The sequence below is a fragment of the Cnephaeus nilssonii genome (assembly GCF_951640355.1).
Source record: "Cnephaeus nilssonii genome assembly, chromosome: 1".
Taxonomy (NCBI): domain Eukaryota; kingdom Metazoa; phylum Chordata; class Mammalia; order Chiroptera; family Vespertilionidae; genus Cnephaeus; species Cnephaeus nilssonii.
This window is the reverse complement of record NC_137072.1, coordinates 118,007,635-118,032,596: the sequence shown is the minus strand read 5'-3', so window position 1 is coordinate 118,032,596 and position 24,962 is coordinate 118,007,635. Positions and strand designations below refer to the sequence as shown.

Genomic DNA, 24,962 nt, shown 5'->3' with positions numbered 1-24,962 from the left:
TTTCTAAAAAATTCTTGAAAAACCTCATAACCATGGTTTTGAACTCTATATCCAGTCATTTGCTTTCCTCCATTTCTTTCATTTGTGACCTGTTAATTTGTCTCCGCATTTTGGCTGCTTCCCTGAGTTGATAGAGTGGCTTTGTGTGCTAGGTGTCCTATATGGCCCAGTGGCTCAGCCTCCCCAGTTACCTGAGGTGGACACTCTTGGTGGAGCCCTTTGTGAGCTGTGTGCACAGTCTTGTTGTAGTTAAGCCTTGATTGTTGTTGGTATCACTGGGAGGAATTGACCTCCAGGCCAATTGGCTGTAGGAATAAGCTGTGTCTACGCTGGGAGAACTTCTGTGCTGGAGACACCCTTATGAGACAGGACTTGTAAAAGCCTCCTTGCTCAGCTTGGATGGGGCGGAGTCTCAGGGCAGAGCAGACAGCATTGGTTAACCCGTCAGCCCTGCCCTAAGAGGCCCCTGGGTCTTAGTGTCCTGCGGTAATCACTACAAGTACCTCTGAGAGAAAGCTGCCCTCGAATTTCACCTGCTGCCAGACAGTCCAGTTTCTCCCCATATGAGTCTGGGTCCCCAGGGTCTAGCCTGGAACTGGAGTTCAGCCCAGTCGGAAGCTTTTGTCTCCCTCCCAATTAAGAAAGGCAGCCTCGCATTCAATTGCCTGCCCTCTCCACAAGTGTGCGTGCGCATCTCAGTACCTCTGCCTTCTGCAGCTCCTCTGAGTCTCAGTGTGCTTCTCTCTTTCCTTCTAGTTGTAGACTTTACACTCAGCCAGCCTTCCTGTGGTTCTGGATGATGTCCGTTTTGTCTTTTAGTTGTAGTTTTGAAATTGTTGTGCGAGGCAGCAGTTTCGGTGTTTATCTCTGTTGCCATTTTGGTTTCTCCCAGCTCTGTGGTGTTGAAGAAGATGAGGCTGCTGGGTCTTCTCCTGTGCGTGCTTATAGCCCCCCAAAGTGAGGGTCTCAGGGATGAGACAGGGGTCATGGATGGCAGGTGGCTGAAAGGACTGATGCTCCTTGTGCCCAGGGGTCCTGTCCCACGTGAAGCTGTAGCAGTCGGGACCAAGACTGCTGAAGCCCTCGCAGACCCTCTCCCTCACCTGCACTGTCCCTGGATTCTCTTTAATGAGTGATGCTATGCACTGGACCCACCAGGTTCCAGGGATAGGGGCCGCAGTGGGTTGAAGTTATGTGGGCTGGTGGAAGTACAAAGTATAAAGCGACACTGAAATCCTGCCTCAGCATCACCAGGGACACCTCCAGGAGCCAAGTTTACTTAACACTGAGCAGCCTGAGAGCCAGGCCAGGGCAGTGTATTGCTGGAAGCTAAAGCAAACAGCAGTTAGCATCAAAAAGAGACATTGGAAGGCCAATGGACTTTTATTGTCAGCAGGGCTGAATATCACCACAAGTGTTGCTCCTGCTGTGATTGCAATGGCTTGAGAGATGTCCTGACCTGATAATCCTTGCATTGTTTACCAAAGTTTAGCTTTGATCTGCCTGTGTGCATTGCTAAAGGGAAAACGTGTATTCAAAGAGAATAAAATGAGATGGGACCTGGTCTCAGTGTTCCTCTTCACAAAAGAAGTTCCACCTGGCCCCCAACGCCTTCTAAATTCATATTTTTGCATTGTGTGTATATTGTGTCGTAGGCCCTCCTATAAGTCATTCTGAACCTGCCACAAAGGTCGAGGCAGTGTATAACTGGGAGAGACACAGTGATGGGAATTCAGTGTGAACCCAGACACACACCTCCCTGAGGGAGACAGGAGGCCAGGACTGCAAGGGGCACTTAATTTACCAGGAGATGTTCCAGGCGAGAAGGGTGCGCTCAGGACCAGCAGGGGTTTCAGAGACAGAAGGGGGCTCAGGACCAGCAGAGGGATCAGGACCAGCAGGGGGCTCAGGACCAGCAGGGGGCTCAGGACCAGCAGTGGGTTCAGGACCAGCAGGGGGTTCAGGACCAGCAGGGGGATCAGGACCAGCAGGAGGATCAGGACTAGCAGGGGGTTCAGGACCAGCAAATGGAGGCTCAGGACCAGCAAATGGAGGCTCAGGTCAAGCAGGGGGCTCAGGACCAGCAGGGGGATCAGGACCAGCAGGGGGTTCAGGACCAGCAGGGGGCTCAGGACCAGCAGGAGGATCAGGACCAGCAGGGGGTTCAGGACCAGCAAATGGAGGCTCAGGACCAGCAAATGGAGGCTCAGGACGAACAGGGGATCAGGATCAGCAGGGGGTTCAGGACCAGCAAATGGAGGCTCAGGACCAGCAGGAGGCTCAGGACCAGCAGGGGGATCAGGACCTATCCAGCACAGACCCAGGAGCCCCTGTGGACTTGGTGGGGAAGAAAGTTTGTACCTCCTGGGCCTAGGGGTTTCCTATCAAGGCTCAGCCAACCCCATGGACACTTGCGTCTTTGTGGCTCTTGTTTCTCATGGCCTCACTGCAGACACAAATGAGGGAGAGACACTGCCCGTTGGCTGATGAGGTAGCACCAGACCTGGCGACCTTTCTTCACCATATTGCATGTGTCCTTTGTCTTTCTTGTCAAAGACCATCCACAGTGCTCTCATCTTCCTATGTTTGGTGAATTTCCCACCAACAGGGTCCCCAGCACAGCCCAGGCAGCTCTGTGCTGAGCTCCGGACTTGTTCCCCTCATGCCCACCTGTGCCCACTTCTCTCCTGCCTCCTGTCAGGCCCACCTGCTCCACAGGGGTTAGGATCATCCCGTGGGACCTGTACCCTCGGGTGTGTGTCCATCCGACCACGACTTCTTTTTGGCAAATCTGTGCCCTTTTCTTCGACTTCCAGCCTCCATCTGCAGCCTGAGTAAAGCCCTGGTTCCCTCCCAGCATTGGGCTCCAGTGGGACTAGCCAGTAGGAGGTCCTCTACGTATTGGAAGACGACACGTCCTAAGTCCCGTCCCGGGAACCTGGCCAAGTCAGAGGCTAGTGCCCTGCTGAACAAGGTTGTGAATTTCTGAATCCCTGAGGCAGTCTAGTCCAAGTGACTTGTTCCTTTGTGCCTGTGGTGGGGCTTTCCCATTGGAAGGCCCACAGAGGCTGGCTATTGGGCACTAGTTGGAGGCAAAAGAAGGCGTCCTTCAGGGCCAGGCATGCAAACCATTCTGCCTCGGAAGGATGAGTCCTAGCAGAGTGTATGGGTTAGGCAGCGCCCAGTGCAGTGATAACGGCTTCATTAATGGCCCTTCAGTCTTGTACTGGGCGGTAGTCATTTGTCCCAGGCTTCACTGTGGGCAGCAGGGGGGTGTTCTACGGAGACTGACATCGCTTTAGAAGCCCCCACTTGAGTAGTCAGTCTAGGTGAATCTGGATCCCCAGATGCGCTTCCCGCACACCCTATACTGGCGTATCTTGACAGGCTGAGCTCCAGGCTTCAGGCCAATCGGTATCGGGGTGTGGTTTTGGGTCAGACCAGAGGGAGGGGGGTTTCTTCTGCCCAGACTAATGGAAACTCAGTCTCTAGTTCTGGGGCCACTGTTGGCTTAAGGAATGGGGAGGTATACAGCCTCATATTCTTCTTCCCGTGGTGCCGGCAGAGACAGGATCATGGGAGGGACTTCCTTATCTAGGCACAGTCGTGCCGATCCATCCAGAGTAAAGGCTATCTCTGCACCCATCTCTGCCAGCAGGTCCCTGCCCAGCAGCGGGACCGGGCAGTCTGGTAGATACAGGAGCTTATGGACTACCTGGTGGATCCGAAGGGGCATTGTCGGGGGCCACAGAGTGGTCTACGGGTTTTGGTCCTGGCAGCCCCCACAATGGTGACATGTTGTCCTGATAGGGGTGCCACCTTTTGAGTCACTACAGAATGTTCGGCCCCTGTGTCTACCGTAAACTTGACTGTTTGGCCCCCAGCCTTCACATGGACCATGGGCTCATGGGGGCCAAGTTGGATAGAGCTGGTCTTTCCTAGTCGGAATCTACTCCTGCCAGGCCGATCTGGTAGGCCTCTGGTGGGTCTGCCCCGTAGCGGCTGGGTGGAGCAGAAGCTCCTGGCTTCCCCTTCTGACAGTTGGGGCACTCAATTTTCCAGTGCCACGATTCCGTGCAGGAGGCACATTGGTCCCGTCTCTGGGGCCCGTTCCTTCTTGGTTCTTTAGTCCCTCGTTGTCTCCATCTGGGGTCTTCAGCAGGGCTGGTTGCCTCAAGGCAGCAGCCAGGAGAGCCCCTCCCTTTGCATTCTTCCTTCTTCCTCCTTCTTGGTAGTACGGTCTCGGTTCACAAAGACCTTGTTGGCAATTTCTATCAATTCAGTGGCATTCTTTCCGGCGAACCCCTCTAATTTTTGAGGTTTCTGTCTGATGTCGGTTTGAGCCTACCCCACAAAGGCAGCATTGACCATGCGCTGGCTTTCAGGGGCCTCCGGAGTGTAGACTCTGAAGGCCTCGCAGACTCTCATAAAAATCAGACTCTCAACCCATTTCTGCAGGACCTTAGAGGTCTTTGCCATGTTTGTAGGCTTCTTGGCCCCTGCCCTGATCCCTTGGAGGAAGGTGAGTCGATATCTTTGTAGACGACTTCTTCCTTCCTCTGTCTTTGGGTCCCAGCGTGGTTCTCCATCAGGCGAGCTTCGCCTGCCCAGGCTGCTCCACGTAGATGTCCAGCTGGGGCTTGAGTCTGCAGCCATTTCCTGGCTTCAGTGACTATTCCACAGAGTTCTTCTGTGTTGAACAAAGTGAGGAGGAGCTGTTTACATTTGACCCAGGGTGGGCAATGAGTCTGAAATATGGATTCTAGGAGATCAACCATTGCCTGAGGTGTTTTGGGATATGGCGGCATGTGATGTTCCCAGTTGAGGAGGGCAGTGGTGGAGAATGGCTGGTACTAGAAGACTCATCCCCCTTCTGGGACGTCCCATCAGGGCCTATTTTCTGTGGACCCCTTATCTCCCGCAATGGCATCTGCATTGCTCCTGGGGGTCTTGGTCCTTGGGCTTGGGCCGCTGACCCAAGGTGTCTTCCCACAGGGTGAGGAGACCCTGGTTGTAGCGGCGGGCTAGCTGCAGGCAGGGGTGAGATCGATGCATGCAGGCTATCCGGCAGGTGAGGTTCCCCATCTTCAGGTAGCGGGGCATTGGGGGGTATGGTGGCAGCAGTGAAATAGCTTCCTCTGAGTCCCCTTCTAATATGGGGGGCCTCTGTTCTTTTCATGAAGTCTTTCTTTCACTTTGTGCCACGAGGACCTTACACTGTCCCTGAGCAGTAACGCAGAACTGGACCCAGGAAGGTTGATCTGAGCTATTTCCAACCGTTGGTCTATGTAAGGAAACTGATCCGGGTGACCGGGGCTTCCAGAAACGACCCCATATACAGCACGGACCATGGGGACATCAAGAGTGCCTTCAGAGGACCATCCTACACCAACGGTGGGCCACTCCAATTCACAGGGTGCGCAGCTTTCCGGGGGTCAATTTGACCCCATAATCTCCTGAGAACCCTTTCTTAAAGTTTTTAATCATACATTCCACACCTGTAGGTTGTGAGGAACTCCCCTCCCCACCCCCCATGATGGTGTCCAAAATGATGAACTAAAAACCTCCCAGTGAACGGTGTCAAGAGACAAACTAAGGGGAGCTCTTCCTGTCGTCCACCTGGCCACTCCCCTCACAGGGAATTAGGTGCCCCTTAACATTGGCAGGTCAGTATAAGCCCCTGACCCGGAACAGGTTCGCCGGGAGGGCAGTGTCCCCCAGAACCTGACACCGCCCTAAGCCATATGAGGTCACCACAGAACCGCAGGTAGGGACTCACGCAGGCTCCATAGCTGACGCCATGGGGCACAGTCATACACACACATGCACACAGATTCGCACAGAGTTCCAGACTCCCACCCTAGGAGTCTCCAATCCTATGCGGTGACCACACTACTCAGGAGGTGATCAAGCTTCCTTTCTGCCTTCGAGGGGGGCCTGAACTCGGTCCAAGGTCCCCGGGGACACTTACCAGTCTCATGTCCTGGTCCTGGCAGACTTTATTGTCTTCCCTGGAGTCCGTTCGAGGACAGCAGTGGCCGACTACTTTCGGGCCCAGCAAGGGTCGGGATCAGTGAAATCACCAGCAGCGTGCCTTCCTGTCCTTCGCGAGAACCCGAATTTAGCGGCTGCCTCTGATGGCTTCCGACAATGGTGGCTCAAAGGGCCAGGTGGCTGTTGGCTTCTCGAAAAACAGGGAAACAAATGTGATGGCAGAAATCAGATTGGGCAGAAGCGACAATCCAAATGCACTCGGAGTTTCAGAAAAAGACTTATTTGCACCACTGTGGGCTCAGGGGAGTTCTCTCCAGAGGCTGAGCCCTGCGACCGGGTTCTGACCTTTTTTCATACATGATAAGCTTCTGGGTATTCAGGGGGCTTTCCACACATGTGGCAGCCTGGGAGGTTGGCTGCGCATCATGTGAGAAGCAAGCGAAATTACAGAAGCCAAGAGGATGGTTCTGATGGAGCAAGTAAGGCGAGGGTTACCTGCTCTCGGCTTGCCTTCTCCCTCTGAGGCCAGAGTCACGAGGGCCACTTCTTCTTTCTGATTGAGTGCCACTCACTGGTCTGCCTCCACACAGGGAAGGGTGCTCTTCATGGAGCTCAGGGGTCACTAGCAGACAAGGAACCCTCACTGTCAGCCCACAGCCCACACTCACCCTCCCCCAACCCCGTGTGAAACAGGCAGGTTTGGGGGAGGGGAGGAACTCGCCATTGCCCTGAACCCAAGCAGTTTAGAGGAGACATTACCCAGGGACTGAGGGACACTCGGTGCTCAAGGGCACAATTGTGGGGAGCTCTCAGGAATTCGCCGTTAAGGAACCTGTGGCAACTGTCACTAATCCTGGGACAGGCTTCCACAGCGCAAGGCCAGCTGCTGACCAGGTCTCCTCTCCAGGCCCGAGCCTCAGGCTCACTCAGGGCTCTTACAGACTTACAAGGACTGCACAGGACACCAACGTGAGGTGCTCAAGCTTTATTGCAGACGCTGGCCAGTGAGCTGTCAGAGAGAGTGGTGTGAAAACATCCACGGTGCGCACCCTGGATGTGGGCTAGGACCCCTGCAGCCGGTCAGAAGTGTGGGCTTGAGCTCTGCCAGCCGGATATGGTGACTTTTTGAAGGTGTTTCTTCATGTTGCCTGAGTTGTACAGGGGTCTGAAGGCTGACTTGTTTACTTCCCATGAACGTTTACTTCAGTGACTGTAGTGGTCTGGACAGTTCTCACATTCGTGGCTACACCGAAAAGGAGTGCAGCTATGAGGGCAAGCAAGCGACCAAAAATCACTCTCAAATACACCACTGACATACCACTTTCCCTCACTGTCCGCGTTCTTCTTGGAGGGGGTCCGCTGTCCACACTCCCTCCGGCACCAGTGTTTATGCACCGGGGAGGGTCCGAGCCTACATGGCAGTGGCAGTTCCTGTTATTGTTGCACATGCCCCTGTAGTTGCATTTCGAAGGGGGACAGTTGTAGTCTATGGCCGCCAGAGTAGCATTGCAATATCTCTCGAGACAGAACTTTCCACGCCCACAGGGGGTACCAGGTCTCACAATACCAACATCAGTTGTGCTTGTCCCTCGGTGTGCACCCACCCCAAAACACAAGAACCCCCCTAATATGGAGTGATGGAACCCCACATGTTCCTGCAACCGAGGCAGATGAGTGACGTTGACACACTGTAGGCGTCCACACTTAACGTCAGCATCAGCACAAGGTGTTATTTCGTAGTCAAGGTTAAGTTTACAGTGTCCAAATCGGTGGCCCTTTTTATTTATGCTGTAGCAGACGTCTGGAGCGCTCAGCGCCCCTTCCCCAAAGATCTCCTTGCAGTGCATACTGCGGTCCGTACAATTGCCATGGTAGCAGTAGCCGTCCTCGGTGCACGGGGTTCCATCTTGCAGATAAAAATCACTGGGGCACCGCGTGTCCTTCCCCTTGCAGTACTCGGGAAGGTCACAGATGTTCTGGATTGGTCTGCAGAGCGTCCCCGCGGGCGTGTAGGTGCAGTTTGTGCAGCAGGTTTCCCTGTTACAAATGCTCCCAGGTGTAAAGCTGCAGTCACTGTCGCAGCATGGGTTGGTGTAACACTGCTTGAAGGTCCCACAGTCACACTGCTCTTTGTCTTCCACCACAGAGTTTCCACATCGAATGGGTGTCAGGCTTCTGTTTGAATACACTATTTCACGTTCAAAAAGGCAGTCTCCAAAATTATAAAATATGTTTTGTGTGTGTGCAAAGGAACAGTTACTGAATGAATCTGTCAACACAGGGTACCTGTACATGATGCAGGTGGCCCTTCTCTGGCAAACACAGTCGTTCTTATCTAACCACAGACCGAAAGTGACCCCTATTTGGTGGGAGGCTATAATTGATAACAATAAATAATGTCTGGATAGGTGGCCCAGAAAGATGAGACCATATCTTGAGCATATTCCGTAGGTAGCTGGTTTGAAATTAAGTTCATGGGGCCCATCTCTTTTCACGATTAAGCCTGAATGTGGCTCAAATACATTGTAAATATTGGAAGCATAATTCCGAGCAAATGGACCATCTGGCACATAATAGTTGTTCATATCTGCTGGCTCTCCCTTATTATAAATGACAATGAGGCTGATGTAGTACCTCATTTCGAGACCTCGCAACATGGCGTCTATTAAACTACCTAGATGTACCAGGAATTGGGCACACTGTGACACATTGTTGTACAGAGTATAAGTGGAATGGGCACTCATGAGACAGCCTTTCATAGTTGCACTGTGGGATGGATAGAGCTTACTGCTGACCCTGGAGGCTGCACTGGGGTTCGGGTAAGAGACCAGCGGGTGCCTCTCAGCCTTGTGTCCCAGCGTGGACATGGGTCCTATGGCGTTAGTGTCGGCTACGATCTGAGAAACGATGTGCTCAAACCTCTGGGAATCCTTGAGGGGTTTGATTTCATAGGCCAGGTCATCCACCTTCATGATGCCTTCCAGGCCCCCATAGCACGTGTCCACGGTGACCATGGAGAGAGGGACGTCTTCCAGGTAGCCCAGGTAGTAACAGTCGAGAGGGAAAAAGGGGTAGTCCACCTGCAAGGCCCCCTGGTCATCCTGAGTCATCACCACCAGCTGTCCAGGCCTAAAGAGTCTCTTGCGCCGCATGTGGAGGACGTGTCTCTGGCCCCCGAACCTCAGGTTGTAGGAGAGCCAGCCTGCTGCCAGCACGGCTTTGCCATGGTGCAGCTCCTTCCTGGGAATCACCACCTCCGAGGAGATGTAGCGCCAGGAGGGACGACCTTGAGAACACTGGGCGGGAGCCAGCACCACCCAGAGCCCAAGCAGCAAGAGGGGCGTCCTGAGGGTGACCGGGCCCTCTGCCAGCCTCATGCCCTTGGTGGGGGAGAACCGTGGATGGGAACGGAGAGAGGGAGGGTCCTCAGTGAAACCTGGTCCCCACCATCTGCAGTGGCCACTTCCTGCCAAGGGCAGAGTGGCTGGGTCAGCTGAGGCAACAATGACAGGGTGTGGCCGTGGGTGGGCTGGGCGTGCAGTCAGCTGGGGTTGAGGAGGGGGCGGTGGGAACCCTGTCTGTGAATGCTAAGGTGGAAATAAGAGAGAAGGAAGCAGACCCATGTGCCATTGCATCCATGTCAGGCTTCCCTGTAGCTACTTGCACACACGCTATGTCATTACAGCAAAGTTAAATTCCATACTGTGGACGAAAAACCGCCACATACTAACCTGACTAGCTCAGGGGAGGCCTGCATGGAGGCCTGGCAAACTCAGTGACCTTAAGTAGCCACAAAGGATGGTGTGAACTTAAAACATTTTCATTAAAAAGCAGTTTGTACTGGGTAGTCATGTTCTAGGCCCGCATCTTCCCTGACAAAGGTCAGTCTTTACCTTAACTGAGCCTATTGTCCTTTTGCATCTATGATAATGCCAATGTAAAAAACCATTGAAACCTGTTGTGGTCGAAAGGGGCCACATGCTAACGTGACAAGCTCAGGGGAGGCCTGCATGGCAGTCTTACAACCTCCGAGACCTAAAGTAGCTACAAAGGATGGTCTGAAATTAAACTGTAACTAAGAGCAGTTATGGTGGGTAGGTAGTTATGTCCTAGGCCGATATATTCATTGACAAGGTCAACCTTTACCTTAACTGAGCCTATCTATCTGTCCTTTTGCCTCTACAATAACAGGCCCTTGAAATGTCTGGGTGACTGGTAACCTCCCTTTCTCTGGACCCCATGGGGCACAACCAAATGTGCTGGGCACCAGGACAGATACCACAAATTCCTTCATTATCATGTTAATTGTTCCCTCACCCACCTATGTATGTGTCCATCATTTCACTTTTTATCCAATCCCAGGGGTTTCCCCAGCTCTGCTTTCTCCCACCTCCTTAATCTATCACCAGTGGATTTCATGTAAACCACCTACGTCCCTCCTTTGATTGCAATGTATAAATACGGATGTAACCCGCCAATCTCCAGAACATTATCTCAATTCGTTGAGGTTCTGCTTCCTGGCACATGTCCACAGTTTGGCTCCAATAAACTCACAAAAATTCTTTACAGGTCTCAATGGGTTTTTTCGTTGACGTTATGTTAACAGATGTAACCTGTTTATGTTAATGTAGCACAAGCATCACGAATTGGCACAAGGCCTCTTCTGTTTGATCGTGTGTCACTAGTTGGCATGAGGCCTCTTCTGTTTGAGCGTCTATATACGCTTCTACTGACCAGCTGGCAATGGGCCGCTTTCTACAGCTGCTCTTGTGGGGCTATTTTGAAGAACTACTTTGTCTAATGGCTCCTAGAGAAGCAATGGCTGCTTGATCTACAATAGTCTCTCCTGTATGTGCCTACGACTTCTCATGTCTTCTCTGTCTAATGCCCGGCATCCGAGGACCAGTGCTCCCAACAGTTGGCATGGTCAAGCAAGATCGAAGAGTAAGTGCTCCCACAATCCCCCCAAAAGGTTGGTTTCCACCCACCGTTTTTGTCTTTGAATCCAATCTTCAGCTTTGTGAGACAAGCACTCTGACCGACCACCACAGCATTTTTGTTTCACTCTCTTCCCAGGACAACCCCTGCCTTTCCCCTCCCCTCCCCTCCCTGCCCCAGGCGTGTTACCATCATCTTCCTCACTCCCAAGCTCCAAGGGCTCTTTCTTTGCATTCATAACTTGTTTGCTAATCCCATTTCTTCTAGCCATTACTTCCTCTCCCTCTGTGATTTGCCAGATAAATTTTCTCTTACAGTTTGGGTCGTGGCTCTGAATTCTTTCCCAGACAGAACCCAAGTACCAAGGTTGCTGACCCCAGCTTTGATCTGACTCCACAGGTCAGACACCGGGTGCCCATCCACCATCTACAACACACACCATGTAGAGTCTTCATGTGGGGCTTTGTGGGGCTTTGTGGCCCTTTGGGGAAGTGTCCCTGTTTGGGGCAAGACATCCCGCAACCTGGGGGTGGCCCACATGGTAACAAAGGATAGCTGGGACCCAGGGAGGGACGAGGAGTGCTGTGTGCTGCTCCTTGTTAGGTCGCCAAAGGAGCCAAAGGAGGAACACAGGAGACCAGAATGAGGAGGGATTTATTTGGTCATCCGCACACCACGTGGCTGAGCCTGTGTGGCGCCAGCACCCAGTGACAGCAGTCAGCGGCCGTTAAAGGACTTTTGCGGGCTTTTTGGGGGCCGAAGACTTCTTTATGCATACCCGGAGGGGAGAGAATGGACGTGGTCAGCACAAGTGAAATGTGGCCTCAGCAAAGGGAATATCCATAGTGAAATGACCTAAAAAGCCAGTTCCCGGGGGAGGGGTATTGATTCAATTTCTCCATCAAACCTAACACTCCTGAGGTTTTCTGTATTCAGGTTAGGGGAATCAGGCACTCCTGGGAACAACCACGTTCAGATCCCCTGTCCCCATCCCCACCCAGCCTCTCTCAGGGAGCCCACATCCACTTTCCCCCTCTTTTACTAGGGGAAGAAATGGCAATCCTGCTCTGTGAACTGGGATTGTTCTGCTCTATTAGAGAATGCATATCCTCACCTGGCTAAGAGTTGCACTGCCCGGGACATGGGAGTATTGGAGAACTACTACCCTGGGAAGATCAACAACCTTGTTGCAGAAAGAAAACAATGGAGTCCCAGATGAGCCTGTGCTTTGCAAATCCCCAGCCCACATTGCCTGTGTGGACTGGAAAGGGGCTACATGCTGGCTGGCGGGCTTGGGGGCTGGGCAGGGGGAGGGGGGCGGAGTGCATGGTAGTCTTTTAGGAAGGGATGGGGGTGGGGGAGGACCACAGAGGATGGTCTGAAATTGAAGACCTTTGATTAGAGAGCAGTTTATGGTGGGTGGTCATGTTCTAGGCTAGTTCCTTGGCAAAAATCAACTTTGATCTTGGCTGAGCCTATTGTCTTTTTGCATCTGGGGGTACATAACTGTGAAATGTCAGAGTGACTTGTGGCTTCCCTTTTTCCGGACCCCTCAGGGTGAGAAGGCTAAAAGGCTAAGTCCAATGTAACCCTGATATTTGGGGGGTGGGGGAGGGGCCTAGCAATCTGCATCTGTGCCAGCAATCTAATGTACATTCTTTTTTTTTAAAATAAATCTTTATTGTTCAGATTATTACAATTGTTTCTTCTTTTTTCCCCCCATATCTCCCCACCACCCGGTTCCCAACCCCCCCTCTGCCCTTACCTCCCCCCTGTTGTCCTTATCCATAGGTGTATGATTTTTGTCCAGTCTCTTCCCGTACCCCCCACACAGACACCCCTTTCCCCCTGAGAATTATCAATCCACTCCCATTCTATGCCTCTGATTCTATTATGTTCACCAATTTATTCTGTTCCTCAGATTTTTAATTCACTTCACTTTTAGATTCACTTGTTGATAGATATGTATTTGTTGTTCATACTTTTTATCTTTATCTTTTTCTTCTTCTTCCTCTTCTTAAAGAATACCTTTCAGCATTTCATATAATACTGGTTTGGTGGTGATGAACTCCTTTTGCTTTTTCTTATCTGTGAAGCTCTTTTCTGCCCTTCAATTCTGAATGATAACTTTGCTGGGTAGAATAGTCTTGGTTGTAGGTTCTTGCTATCCATCACTTTGAATATTTCTTGCCACTCCCGTCTGCCCTGCATAGTTTCTGTTGAGAAATCAGCTGACAGTCGTATGGGTGCTCCCTTGTAGGTAACTAACTGTTTTTCTCTTGCTGCTTGTAAGATGCTCTCTGTCTTTTGCTCTTGGCATTTTAATTATGATGTGTCTTGGTGTGGTCCTCTTTGGATTCCTCTTGTTTGGGGTTCTGTGCGCTTCCTGGACTTGTAAGTCTAACTCTTTCACCAGGTAGGGGAAGTTTTCTGTCATTATTTCTTCAAATAGGTTTTCAGTATCTTGCTCTCTCTCTTCTTCTGGCACCCCAAAAATTCGGATATTAGTACGTTTAAAGCCATCCCAGAGGCTCCTTACGCTATCCTCACACTTTTGGATTCTTCTTTCTTTCCGCCTCTCTGGTTGGGTATTTTTTTCTTCCTCATATTCCAGATCTTTGGTTTGACTCTTCCGGTACGGTGGTCTACAGTTGAGTGTCTGTATATTCTTTATTTCAGACAGTGTATGCATAATTTCTGACTGGTCCTTTTCCATTTTTTTGGTATTCTCATTAAGGTCCTTGAAGGTCTCTTCAAGTTTCTCAGCGGTTTTTGGAAGATTCTTGAGTAACCTTATAAATGTGGTTCTGAACACTGTGTCGTCCATTAGTTTGCTTTCCTCCATCTCTCCTACTCGTGACATACTTCGGTGTCTCCGCATTTTGGCTGCCTCCCTGTGTTGATTGAGTGGCTTTGTGTGGTCAGTGACCTATAGGGGCCAGTAGCTCAGCTTTCCCAATCACTCTAGGTGGTCGCTCTTTGTACACCCCTTTGTGGGCTCAGTGGAAAGTCTTGGTGTAGTTAAAAGCCCTGATTGCTGTTGGTACACTGGGAGGAATTGACCTCCAGGCCAATTGGCTGTGAGGACCTGCTGTGTCTATAACGGAAGAATTGCTGTGCTGGAGACACAGTAGGGCTTTGGTGCTCACTGAGTCTGCCACTTGAATGTGTCCCTTATGAGAGTGGTTGAAATCTGGTGTCGTCCACACCGACCACTAGATACCCTAGTGTCTGGATCTCCAATGGGGTGCAGGTCTGAGGCCTCCCAGCAGGAGCTACAGCAAGAGCTACAGTTTTCTCCTCTTTGCTTGGGTGGTTTGGGAGCAGTCTGACTGGAGCTGCAGTTAATTTGGTTGAGCTGCCACAGAACAGGCCATTTATATGTAAAAGCCGCTGTGTGGAGCCTGGGCAGGTTTGTAGAATGTGCGGGGCGGGGTCTCAGGGCGGGGCGGGGTCTCAGGGCGTCACTAGGCTGAGGCGTGGCCAACGGCCATGGCTGCCTTCAGCCATCTTTGCCTTTCCGCGTTTCCAAGTCCCTGTGTCCCGCGCTCCAGCGCAGCGAACCCTGATTGCTGGGCGCACCTCTGCAAAAAAGTCACTCTCACTCTCCGACCGATGGCCGAGAGTCCAGCTTCTCCCCGTAGGCGTCTGGGTCCCCCGCGTGTCCCCAGAAACTGGAGTTCAGAGTGATCGGGAGTTTGTCTCCCTTCGGTTTGAAGAAAAGCCGCGCGCCCAGTCGCCCGCCACCAGCCCGCTACGCGCGCGCCTGCATACCTCAGCTCTCCAGCGTTTGCGCTCCCTTCTCTTCTTAGTTGTAAATCTACCACTCAGCCAGCTTTCCCGTGCTTCTGGGTGGTAGACTTTTGTCTTTTAGTTGTATTTTTGAAATGGTTGTGCGAGGCGGCAGTTTAGTTGTTTAACTTTGCCGCCATCTTGGTTCCTCTCCTAATGTACATTCTTGATGACCTATAATTAAGTCACTGCCCCTTTCTCCACCGACTGGTCTTGCAAGACCTGTTACCTAAATGCTCCCATCTTACAGCACCATAAACCATGACACAGCCCCTGGAGGGGGGTTATAGCGCTGGCGCCAGGCCCTTAGGTATGGTCTCAACCACCAACACTTGTGTGTGGCTTTTTACAAAGCCTGAGAACGGTCTGGAAGTATAATCCATATTTGGGGGACAAAGACACCAAAAGGGGGTAAAAGAGGGGCTTCCATCACATGGGTTTGCTCAGAATTTGAGAGGCAACCTCCTCTGAGTCCACTGGCCTAATAAAGCTGTGTAACTCCATTTCCCTAAGCGTTGCTTGGTTTCTCTCTGGTCTTCTAAAACAAGGGCACAGCCAGGGCGGGAAGGATACCGTAAGTTCCTTCGTTGCTGTTATGTTGGCTGTTGACTGCTGACTGTCCTGTGCCCACCTGGGTAGAAGTACGTGTCGCTTTACTTTTCGTCCATTCCCGGAGGCTTCCCCGCGTTGTTTTCTCCCCCCTCCCTGGTCTGTCACCGGTGGATCTCATGTGGCCCACTGCGTCTCCACCTTTGCTTGCAGTGTGCAAAGCGGTGTGAAGGGACTGCGGATGTCCGGGGCATTACCCCAATACATTGAGATTCTGCTTTTGGGTAATTGTCGACAGTTGGGCTCAAATAAAGGCACGGAAACTCTTTACAGGTTTGAATGTTTTTTTCCGTTAACACTTCTAATCTGTAACCGTCACACACATTTTTATTCCTTTGGCCTACTTCCCCAGGTAATCTTTGTCCTTCTTACCTTACAGGCCGCTGGCTTACGGGGGGATGCAGAGCAGGCTTTGGGGGTGACCTGCCCGTCTGCCACCTGGCGGGCGGCTCGGGATAAACGCTCACGTGAGTCGCCCCTGTCTGCTGGACTGGCTCACGGAGCCACAGGCGCCCCGACCCCGCCCCTCGGTTGCGGGGCTTCCCCTCCAGCCTCTGCCCTCACTCCTTAGCCCACGACTCTCACCCCAACCCCCAAACCCGGCGGGAGATGGGCGGGCCCCGGCCCAATGGCCCCCGGCTCCACGGCGGGGTGGGCGGGGCCGCGCGGCGGGATTCGCCGGTGGGCGGGGATCCGGGTGGGCGGGGACCCTGCGGGGATTGGGCGGCGCGCCGGAAGTGCTGTACGGGGCCTCCAACCGGGCGGCTGGGCACCCGGAAGCGCTCGCCCCTCGCGGGTGTGTCGGTGGAGCGCAGGCCGCCCGGACGCGCGGGGCTGGCTGCAGCCGGGGCCGCGGTGCGCACCTGCTCCCCGCTGTTTCCGCAGCCGGAGGCGGCCGGGCGGCGGCGGGCGGCGCGATGCGGCTGGGCTGCGGGGCCTTCGCCGCGGGCTGCGTGGTGATCGAGGTGCTGGGAGTCGCGCTCTTCCTGCGGGGCTTCTTCCCGCCTCCCGTGCGCTCCTCCTCCAAGCCCGAGCCCCCGGCGGCGCCCGAGCCCTCGGCAGGTAGGGCCCCGCTCCCGGCCCGCTCCTTTGCCGGAGGACCCTCCTCCTGAGCCCCTCCCGGACCCCCCACCCGAGGCCCCTCTCCTGACCGCTCCAGCCTCTCTCTCTGTGTCTGTCCGACAACTTGACAACCGCGCTGTCAGCCCCGTTTCGGCCCTCCGGTCTGGTCACCGAAAGCCAGCGCTCCCAGCCGGGCCGCCACCCTCCAGCCCGCGCCCCTTCCCCGAGCAGCTCGGAGCCCCTGGGTTCCCGGCACCCGCTTTGCTCATTGAGTCACAACAGATAGGGATCCCTGCTGAGCCCTCGCTTTTCTCTCTTACATTCCGCCAGGCCCCTTGTCGCCGGTAGTGACGACCGCCTGCAGGGACCCCTGCTCGGTTCGCCCTCCCGGCAGGCCATGCCAGGGAGAGGCTCCGTCTTGCCCCAGGTCCACACACTACGAGCCGCTGACCACGTGAACACAAGTGGCAGAAGCTCGCCCTTCCGCGCAGTGAAGCGCGTGTTCGCAGGTCCAGCGCCTGCATTTACCGCTCCAGGGCCCTCGCCTCGGCAGGGACTCCCCGGGCCCAGAACTTCCTGACTCGGTCCTGGGGCTCCCGAGCTACCTGGTGGGAGCCGCCCCCCACCCTGTAGGGGAGGGCATTGTTCTGTGGGTGGGTGGGTGGGTACGTGGCAGGAGCTGTGCTAGAGAAGTGGGCAGCAACTAGGTTATAGGTGATGGAATGCTAAGTAAAGTGGACAACTCAATTTTCTTTTCCTTTCAAACCCTTTTAGGGGCCAGTTCCAATTGGACCAAGCTCCCCCCACCTCTCTTCAGGAAAGTTGTTATTATGCTGATCGATGCCTTGAGAGATGATTTTGTGTTTGGGTCAAAAGGTGTGAAATTTATGCCCTACACAACTTACCTTGTGGAAAAAGGAGCATCTCACAGTTTTGTGGCTGAAGCAAAGCCACCTACAGTTACTATGCCTCGAATCAAGGTAAACAGTTTAACACCGTGTTTCATAAATCACTAGGCGCCAGATGCACGAAATTCTCACAAGGGGCACAGCCCTCGCAGCCCCCGCTTCGTCCTAATTAGCACATTAGCTCTTTATTAGATTGGATGGTTTGGCTCTAAGAGGTGCAGAGGGCTCTTTATAGTTTGTTACTTGTCCACATTTGAAATGCATTTACTGCTCTCAGCCTGGCTGGGGCAGTAGACAGACAAAGAAGCCTGACATAGTAAGGTAGAACTGAGACCACGATTTGTACCCCTTTTCAAGTAGCCAGAGTTCATGCTTCCTGGGAGGCATAAAGGATTGAAAGCCAGTTATTCCAGGCTAGCCTAGTCTCAGGGATGCCATCCTCCTTGCTACCCTGTTATTTTCTGTAATGGCCATTAGGTCAGTTATACTCCTGGAAAGCCTTTAGGGTTATCTCGTCCAGTCTCTTGACTTTATGGATGAGAAGGGAAACTCAGACTTTTCCCAGCACTGAAGCATACAGTGACTGACCCAGCAGGGTCTGGCCTCCACAGTTCTCGCTGTGTAAACTGCCTGCAGGTGCTCAGCTAGTGAATGTGGCTTTCAAGTGCCTAGTGCCTCACCCAGGAACTATAGGTAAAGAAAAGACTGAAGCTTTATTAGGGACCGTTTCCAAAGGAGGGAACAGGCTTGAAGTACCCAGGTCACGCAACTGCAATGGGGACTGGAGCACAAGGCTGCCTGGCTCCAATGACTGGCTGTCATGGGGCAGCACACGGCAGCACTGCTGAGCAGGGTGACTGAGACAGGTCCTTCCCTCAGAAGGCAAGAACCCCCATTCCCAAGGCCATGGCAGCCACGGGAACCTCCAAGGAGCTGACAGACTTGAGTTCTCACTTCATACTTCCTACAGCCCCCAACTGCAACTCGGTTGCTACCTGCATGCTCCCTGGGGTGCCAGCCCAGAGGGTAAGAGGAGTTCCACAGGGCAAGAAATTGAAATGTCCATTAAACATGTGAAAAGATTCTTTTTACTTTACTAGTAATCATAGCAACTCAAAACCATCTGCAAGGCCAAGTTTTGTCTATCACATTGTAAAAATTTAAAGATGGATGGTAACCTACTCTTCATGAGAAATGAGGTGAACAGGTGTCTTAATTCTGAGAATATAGCTGAACTGAGCCACCTCCCTCATCCAGTCCAATGTGGTCTCCAGCTCGTGCTACTCAACTGAGTGCCCTCCACTGTGCCTACTCACCCAGGCCTCGTGGCTGTCCTGCCCGTGTACCTCCCCCTCGTCTGAGCTCCCTTTCCTCTCAGGATCACGTGTAGCTAGCTCCCATGCGCACTGCCCCTGGCTTGGAGCCTTTGCAGTTTACTGTCTCCCTAGGAAGGCCCCACCTCATCTCACCTAGACAACTCTTCAGTCTCAGGTCTCAGCTCAAATGGTACTTCCATTGGAAGCTTTTTAAAGTAAATGCCCATTACAATGGTGGTGTTTAAATATATTGTGCATTCAAATATTGGATGTAAATATGTTGTATATTCAAACACTAAAAACAGCCCCGGCTGGTGTGGCTCACTAGATAGTGTCAGCCCTCCCACAAAGGCACATACTGGGTTGCAGGTTCCATCCCCGACCCGGTCGGGGCGTGTGCAAGAGGCATCCAATTGATGTGTGCCCTCACGTATTTCTCCACCCCCCTTTTCCAGTCTTTTAAAAGGAATAAATATCCACAGGTAAGGGTTAAAAAATGTGTGTGTGTGTGTGTGTGTGTAGTTTTTATAGCTGTTGTTTTCTGGGGAAAGAAATCCGTGGTTTGTTATTAATTGGAAAAAAAAAACCAAGTTGTAAAATTACTTACATATTCTGTTACCATTTTGGTGAAAAATGTATCTTTGTATAAATTTGGTTGTACACCTACAGAAAGAAAGTATGAAAGGGTACTTACCAAAAATAACCAGTTGTCTTTAGGAAGTAGAATTTGGGGTAAGAGAGAGGCTCACGTTTTAAGAAATAACTTTAGCCCTTGCTGGTATGGTTCGGTGGATAGTATCAGCCTGCACACTGAAAGGTCCCAGGTTTGATTCTGGTCAGGGCACATGCCCAGGTTGCAGGCTCAATCCCCAGTGGGGGGGTGTCCAGGAGGCAGCTTATCCATGATTCTCATCATTGATGTTTCTATCTCTCTCTTTCTCTTCCTTCCTCTCTGAAATCAATAAAAATATATTTTAAAAAAGAAAAAGAATTAACTTTAGCCCTGGCCAGTGTGGCTTGGTTGGGTGTCACGGTTGGGTGTCCTTCCCCTGCATCGGAAGGTTGCTGGTTCAATTCCTGGTCAGGACGCACGTCCTGGTTGTGGGCTTTGGCTGGATGTCACCTTTACCTCTGTTGCATCGAGCTTATGGAAGTCCACTACACTTGTCTTCATCTCTCTAGAAATCAATAAAAAAATCTTAAAAAACAGAAATACCTTTGTTGATATAGAATTTTTGTACAATCCAGCACATACATTTGTATGTGTATATAGTTTGACGAGACATAACGTGTGTATATCCATGCTCCCCACCTCTACTCGAGATTGACCCTCACCCAGGAGTGGTGGCTGTTGTTGTCGCTGTTATTTTGTTTGTGTGGTGTGGCTTGCCTGAACTAGGCCTAGGGAGTTTCTTCCTGAGTGTAGGGCAACTGATGTCTCTGAGGTTGTTTTTCTAATTCTTGTTTTCAGTTTTAGGCTAGTATTTCCAAGGGTCACTCGGGGTCAGCATAGGCTAGTGATTGGTCAGAAGTTGTGCATAAACACCTAATGTGGTGAGGCTACCACCCTTAGTGGGGTCATGTGTGGGACGGGCCAGATGCTCACTGGTCAGGGACTTACGCGTCCGCCCTGACTCTCACTTTCTCTGTGGGTGGGCCTTCTGTCTAGCCAGCAGGAACTAGTAAGTAGGCCCTCCCTCTCCGGTCTCCTGAGTGTACACACAGCCTTCCAGGTGCCAGGAATAGGTGGAGCTGATGGGGGTCCACTACATCTATCTCATTCCTCCAATCCCCTTTTAAAGTTTGGGCTGGTCTCTTACCACAACCAGCACGGCGCCTCGGGCAGCTGTTAATGTGGCCTTGCCATGGATGCCACACCCTGGCGTGGCACTGTTCCCTGGAGCCAGCTCCAAATCGAGGGCCTTCCTGTCCTCCGCTCCTGCAGCACAGAGCCAGGGCGGAGGGCGCAGCCCCTTTAAAGCACTGCGGGGATTCACAGTACTTACTGACACCTTGCAGTTTGTCTTGAGTAAGAACTTCTCAATGGATTGTCTATCCTTGGTGAGTTTTCAAAGTCCCCAAGTGGTGATTTTGACAATTTTATCCAGTGTCATCTTGCTCTTGGGGGAGAAAATGGGGCGAACTCACATGCGTTCTAGACGCCCAGTGAACGCACATGTCTGCTGCTGTTGGAGAAGTCTTGGCAAGTCCTCCTTGGGTGCGACCCGATGCCTGTTGGTTTGCATTGCACAGGCCCGGGCACTTGTGTTGTGGGTTGTTGGGAGATACCGACCACAGAGACCGCGCCCCATCGTGGCGGCCTCTTGGACTCTGGGCTAAAATGAGGGAGGCTGTTGACTTACTCCAATCGCAGGAAGGGGTGAAGATGTCACCCCCCTCCCTCTCCCAGAAACTATGGGGCCGTATGGTGGGGGCGGGGAGGGGTCCCCACCAGCACACCTGGGCCAGCTTCCCGGGGGAACTCCTGAGAGGGGTGTGGAAGCTGCTCTTTCACTTGGGATTGGACAGTAGAGTCTCTGGTTTGTGAATCAGGACATGGAGTTTGCAGACTTGAAGCTCAGGTGAGAGCCTGGCCGTGGGTGTGAACACGCAGGTCTGAGCGCACACCACCCTTTGTCGCTTGTTTTGGTTCTTCTCCTCTGGCACTGCCGTCATCTGGCTCCTTCAGCGCCTCCTTTATCCTCTCCTAGTCTGAAATGGGGTCAGGCGTTCACGGTGAAGCGTTCTGGTTTTGCCAGAATCTGCGGGTAGCTTTCCCCATATGTCGTAAGACTGACCCACGCTCCGGTACTGGGGATGCCCTACTTTTATGCTTGCATCTTTCATCTGTGTAGTGGCCAGCACCCCTCCCACTGCTGCACTTTGGGCCCCAAAGTCTAATCCGAGAGTGTTCCCTCCTGCAGGCATTGATGACAGGGAGCCTCCCTGGCTTCGTGGATGTCGTCAGAAACCTGAACTCGCCCGCTCTGCTGGAAGACAATGTCATCACACAGGCAAAAGCCGCAGGGAAGAGAATCATCTTCTATGGAGACGAAACATGGGTGAAGTTATTCCCACAGCACTTTGTGGAATATGATGGAACAACCTCATTTTTTGTGTCAGATTATACAGAGGTCAGTGTCTAAAATAAGAAACATAGATCCTACTAGGCAGAGAGGCAGCGTTGTCTGTGTGATGTTTGTTACTCTATTGGGAGGGTGTGGAGACAGTACAGATGTGGTTCACTTGTACCTTGACAGCCAGGGCGTGAGCCCTGGTGCAGGTGTGAGCACGGCTCTCTGGAGGCTAAGCACCAATTGGCAAGTGTCAAGAATCCAGCCAGGAGCCAGGTGAGCTGGGTGCACAGGTGAGTGGGGACGTCCCAAAAGGATAGAGTGGTGACAGCCTCTGTCTGAGGCCGAGTCCGAGGCTGCCACACTGCCTGGGGCTCCGAGGCCGTGGGTCCCTCTGCAAGTGGGTCAGCGTCGAGTGGGAGGCACAGGGTCAAGGACAAGCTGGGTGGGTGGTCCTGAGAGGCATCAGCCTGTGCTGGGAGTGCTGCTTCACCAAGGGGAGGAGTGATGAGAGCCCTCGTTGAAAAGTTGAGCCTGGGTGCAGAGGGAGACCCTAAGGGCAGTGGCACCACATGTCTGGACTTGGCTTTAGGGCGGTCAGCGTTGCACCCCCACACCTGTCCGTGGGCTGACACAGATGCCCTCTGCTGCAGTGGCCTGTGCAGCATAGCAGTGCTGGCCAGCGGCAACTGGGCCCCTCCCTCTCCTGTGTACAGTCACTCAGAAATACTTCTCTGCTGTAGGCTTTTCAGTGGGAGGGAGGTAGGCTAGCGGAGGGGTCGGGGCTGACCAGGCTAAATGGCTCTGTTGGGGGCAGCTGGTCACAGAATGCTATCTCCTCCCTCCCAGGACAGCTCTCATGCTGGTCACTTGAACCCTGGGCACTGTCCTGTGCTCACTAACTGCCCTCCCTGTCTAATTGGGTCCTGGGTCCTTGCTCAGTGGTGCCCACAGAGATGTTCTCGGAGCAGACCCTGCTTGGTCCATCTGTATAACATACTCTGTCTGCAGCCTAGAGGTGTGAAACGATGTCAGTGAAAGTTTCGTCTCATCTGATGTTTGTTTAATTCTTTATGGCAGTTCTTTTTTTTTTTTTTCATGGTCTTTTCAAACTCCCACTAGTCCTGTCACCTAAACTAAACCGTATGATTTATAGTGACCGCATCACTTTCTTGGGGAGTGAAGATCTAGGCCATTACGGGAGCTCTTGACATGCACTTTCCCCTTAAAGGTGGACGATAACGTGACGAGGCATTTGGATAAAGTATTGAAAAGAGGGGATTGGGATGTGTTAATCCTCCATTACCTGGGGCTGGATCACATCGGCCACATTTCCGGGCCCAGCAGCCCCCTGATTGGGCGCAAGCTCAGCGAGATGGACAGCATCCTGATGAGAATCCACACCTCACTGCTGTCAGAGGTGAGCTGCACTTCAGAGGGTCTTGGTGCCAGAAAAGCTAAAGCTGGCGCGTGAGCTCAGGTGGCCTGAGTAAATGCCACGCCCACCGTCCCTCGGCAGCCTCAGCCAGCACGGTGCCAGTGATGCTCACCTGCCTGGTCCCGCCTCCAGTGGCTCTGTCTCCACCATCACCATCCCTCCCGCTCCTGCTTCCTGAGGGCCTTCGGGACGCTGGGCCTGCCTGGGTGTCTGCGGGGTGTGGGCTCCAGCCAGGAGGGCAGACAAGAAGCACAGTAAGCAAGTGCATCAGGGCTCTTTTAAAAAAATAATTTTATTTATGTCAGAGAGAGAGAGAGAGACATCGTGATGAGAGAGAATCCTGGATCCGCTGCCTCCTGCACACGCCCTGCACACCCCCCGCTGGGATCGAGCCTACATCCTGGGCATGTGCCCTAATCGGGAATCAAACCATGACCTCCTGGTTCATTGGGCAACACCCAACCACTGAGCCATGCCAGCCAGGCTGCATGCGTGTTCTTGAAGGTGATGTGCCACAGGACAATGGGGGCAGGAGGAGGGAACTGCATCTGAGGGGCTATGGTTTTCAGCAGCCTGGGCAGTCATGGGAGATGAGAGCAGAGGCTGGACAGGAGGGGGCCGATGTGCCAGGCCAAGAGCAAGGGCGAGGTGGAGCTGCCAGGCACATCCTGGGCAGCAGAGGTCATGGCTGGAGCCCAGGAGCAGGAAGGTGGCTGCATTTGACAGATGGGGACACCGAGGCACGCAGAGTAATGTGCCAGCACTCTCACAGCTCGGAAGTGGCAAAGGGGTCCAGGCCCAAATCCTCTGCCCTGAGAGGCCCTGTGTCCAAGCCCGCTGTGCTGTGTGACCTCCACGTGATTCTGTTTGTTTCATATATGACATTATTTGACCTTGACCCTTTGATCTGTCTGTAAGCTCATAGGTAAAAGGAAAAAAACACTAATTTAGAAAGCAACTGCTCATGACAGCTAAAACCTGATGTTGGTTTCTCAGCGAGTACGTGTTCCCGGTGTCAATGCCGTTGAAATGGCCCCTTTGCCTTGCAGGAGAGAGAGGACCTCTCGCCCAGCCTGCTGGTTCTCTGTGGCGACCACGGCATGTCCGAGAGTGGGGGCCACGGGGCCTCCTCCTTGGAGGAAGTGAGCACCGCACTGCTCCTCACCAGCTCGGCGTTCGAGAGGAAGCCTGGTGAGGACTTAGACATGGCTAACATGCTGAAACTGCATTTTAATGCTTTTTTCTATCACCTGGTTTTAATTTTAAAACTATTCTTGGAAGCTAAGTTTGAAATATCCTGAGCAATGACAGAATGAAAATTAACAGGGCGAGGGGCAGTCAGGATTGGGAGTTTAGGTTTCTTGCCCTGATGATTACAATACAAGTAACCTTTGTGGGAATTCAGTTGTATGAATGCCGCTGCCTGGATGCCCGGGACTGTCAGTAAGAATGCCCGTAGCTTAGCGACTTTGGAGGCACATATACGAACCGAGAGAAACAGAAGTGCTTACATCGCCTTAGAGTACCCGCTGTTAGAAACTATAGGGTGAATAGCCATGTCAATATCCTGTCACCAGACCAGTCCGAGCAAGGTTAACTGAGGACTCATCTGTCATCACTGACACACCCAGTTCTGCACCCAAACACACGCGCCCCTCTGACCCTCCCCCCGATCCCCGCCTCAGGCCTGGCCGTCACCCACCACCTTCCACGCAGGCCTGCCTGTGCCCCTCGCTTCACGTGCTGTTGTTCCTGTGGACGCCGTGGCTTTCTCTCCCAGTTCCTTGCCATCACCCAGCACTGCTGGAGCCAGCCTTCCAGTGAACAGGTA

The 24,962-nt window shown here is 52.8% G+C and overlaps 2 protein-coding genes across 4 annotated transcripts in view; one reads left to right on the top strand and one right to left on the bottom strand.

Annotated features, from left to right (window-relative positions):
• Window positions 1–6,927: 6,927 nt before the first annotated feature.
• Window positions 6,928–9,457, bottom strand: LOC307102960 (disintegrin and metalloproteinase domain-containing protein 21-like). Its single transcript, XM_079776762.1, has one exon. The coding sequence runs from the start codon at window positions 9,369–9,371 to the stop codon at window positions 7,176–7,178; it is 2,196 nt and encodes a 731-aa protein (XP_079632888.1). The 5' UTR covers window positions 9,372–9,457; the 3' UTR covers window positions 6,928–7,175.
• A 6,662-nt stretch (window positions 9,458–16,119) lies between these two features.
• PIGG (phosphatidylinositol glycan anchor biosynthesis class G (EMM blood group)) overlaps window positions 16,120–24,962 on the top strand; it is a 29,656-nt gene continuing 20,813 nt past the window's right edge. For all 3 annotated transcript variants that reach the window (XM_079775126.1, XM_079775124.1, XM_079775125.1), the window contains exons 1-5: window positions 16,120–16,395; window positions 17,170–17,375; window positions 21,544–21,753; window positions 22,925–23,113; window positions 24,181–24,322. In XM_079775126.1, coding sequence (XP_079631252.1) covers window positions 16,251–16,395; window positions 17,170–17,375; window positions 21,544–21,753; window positions 22,925–23,113; window positions 24,181–24,322 — 892 coding nt within the window. In that variant the 5' untranslated portion in view covers window positions 16,120–16,250. The remainder of the gene's footprint in view (window positions 16,396–17,169; window positions 17,376–21,543; window positions 21,754–22,924; window positions 23,114–24,180; window positions 24,323–24,962) is intronic.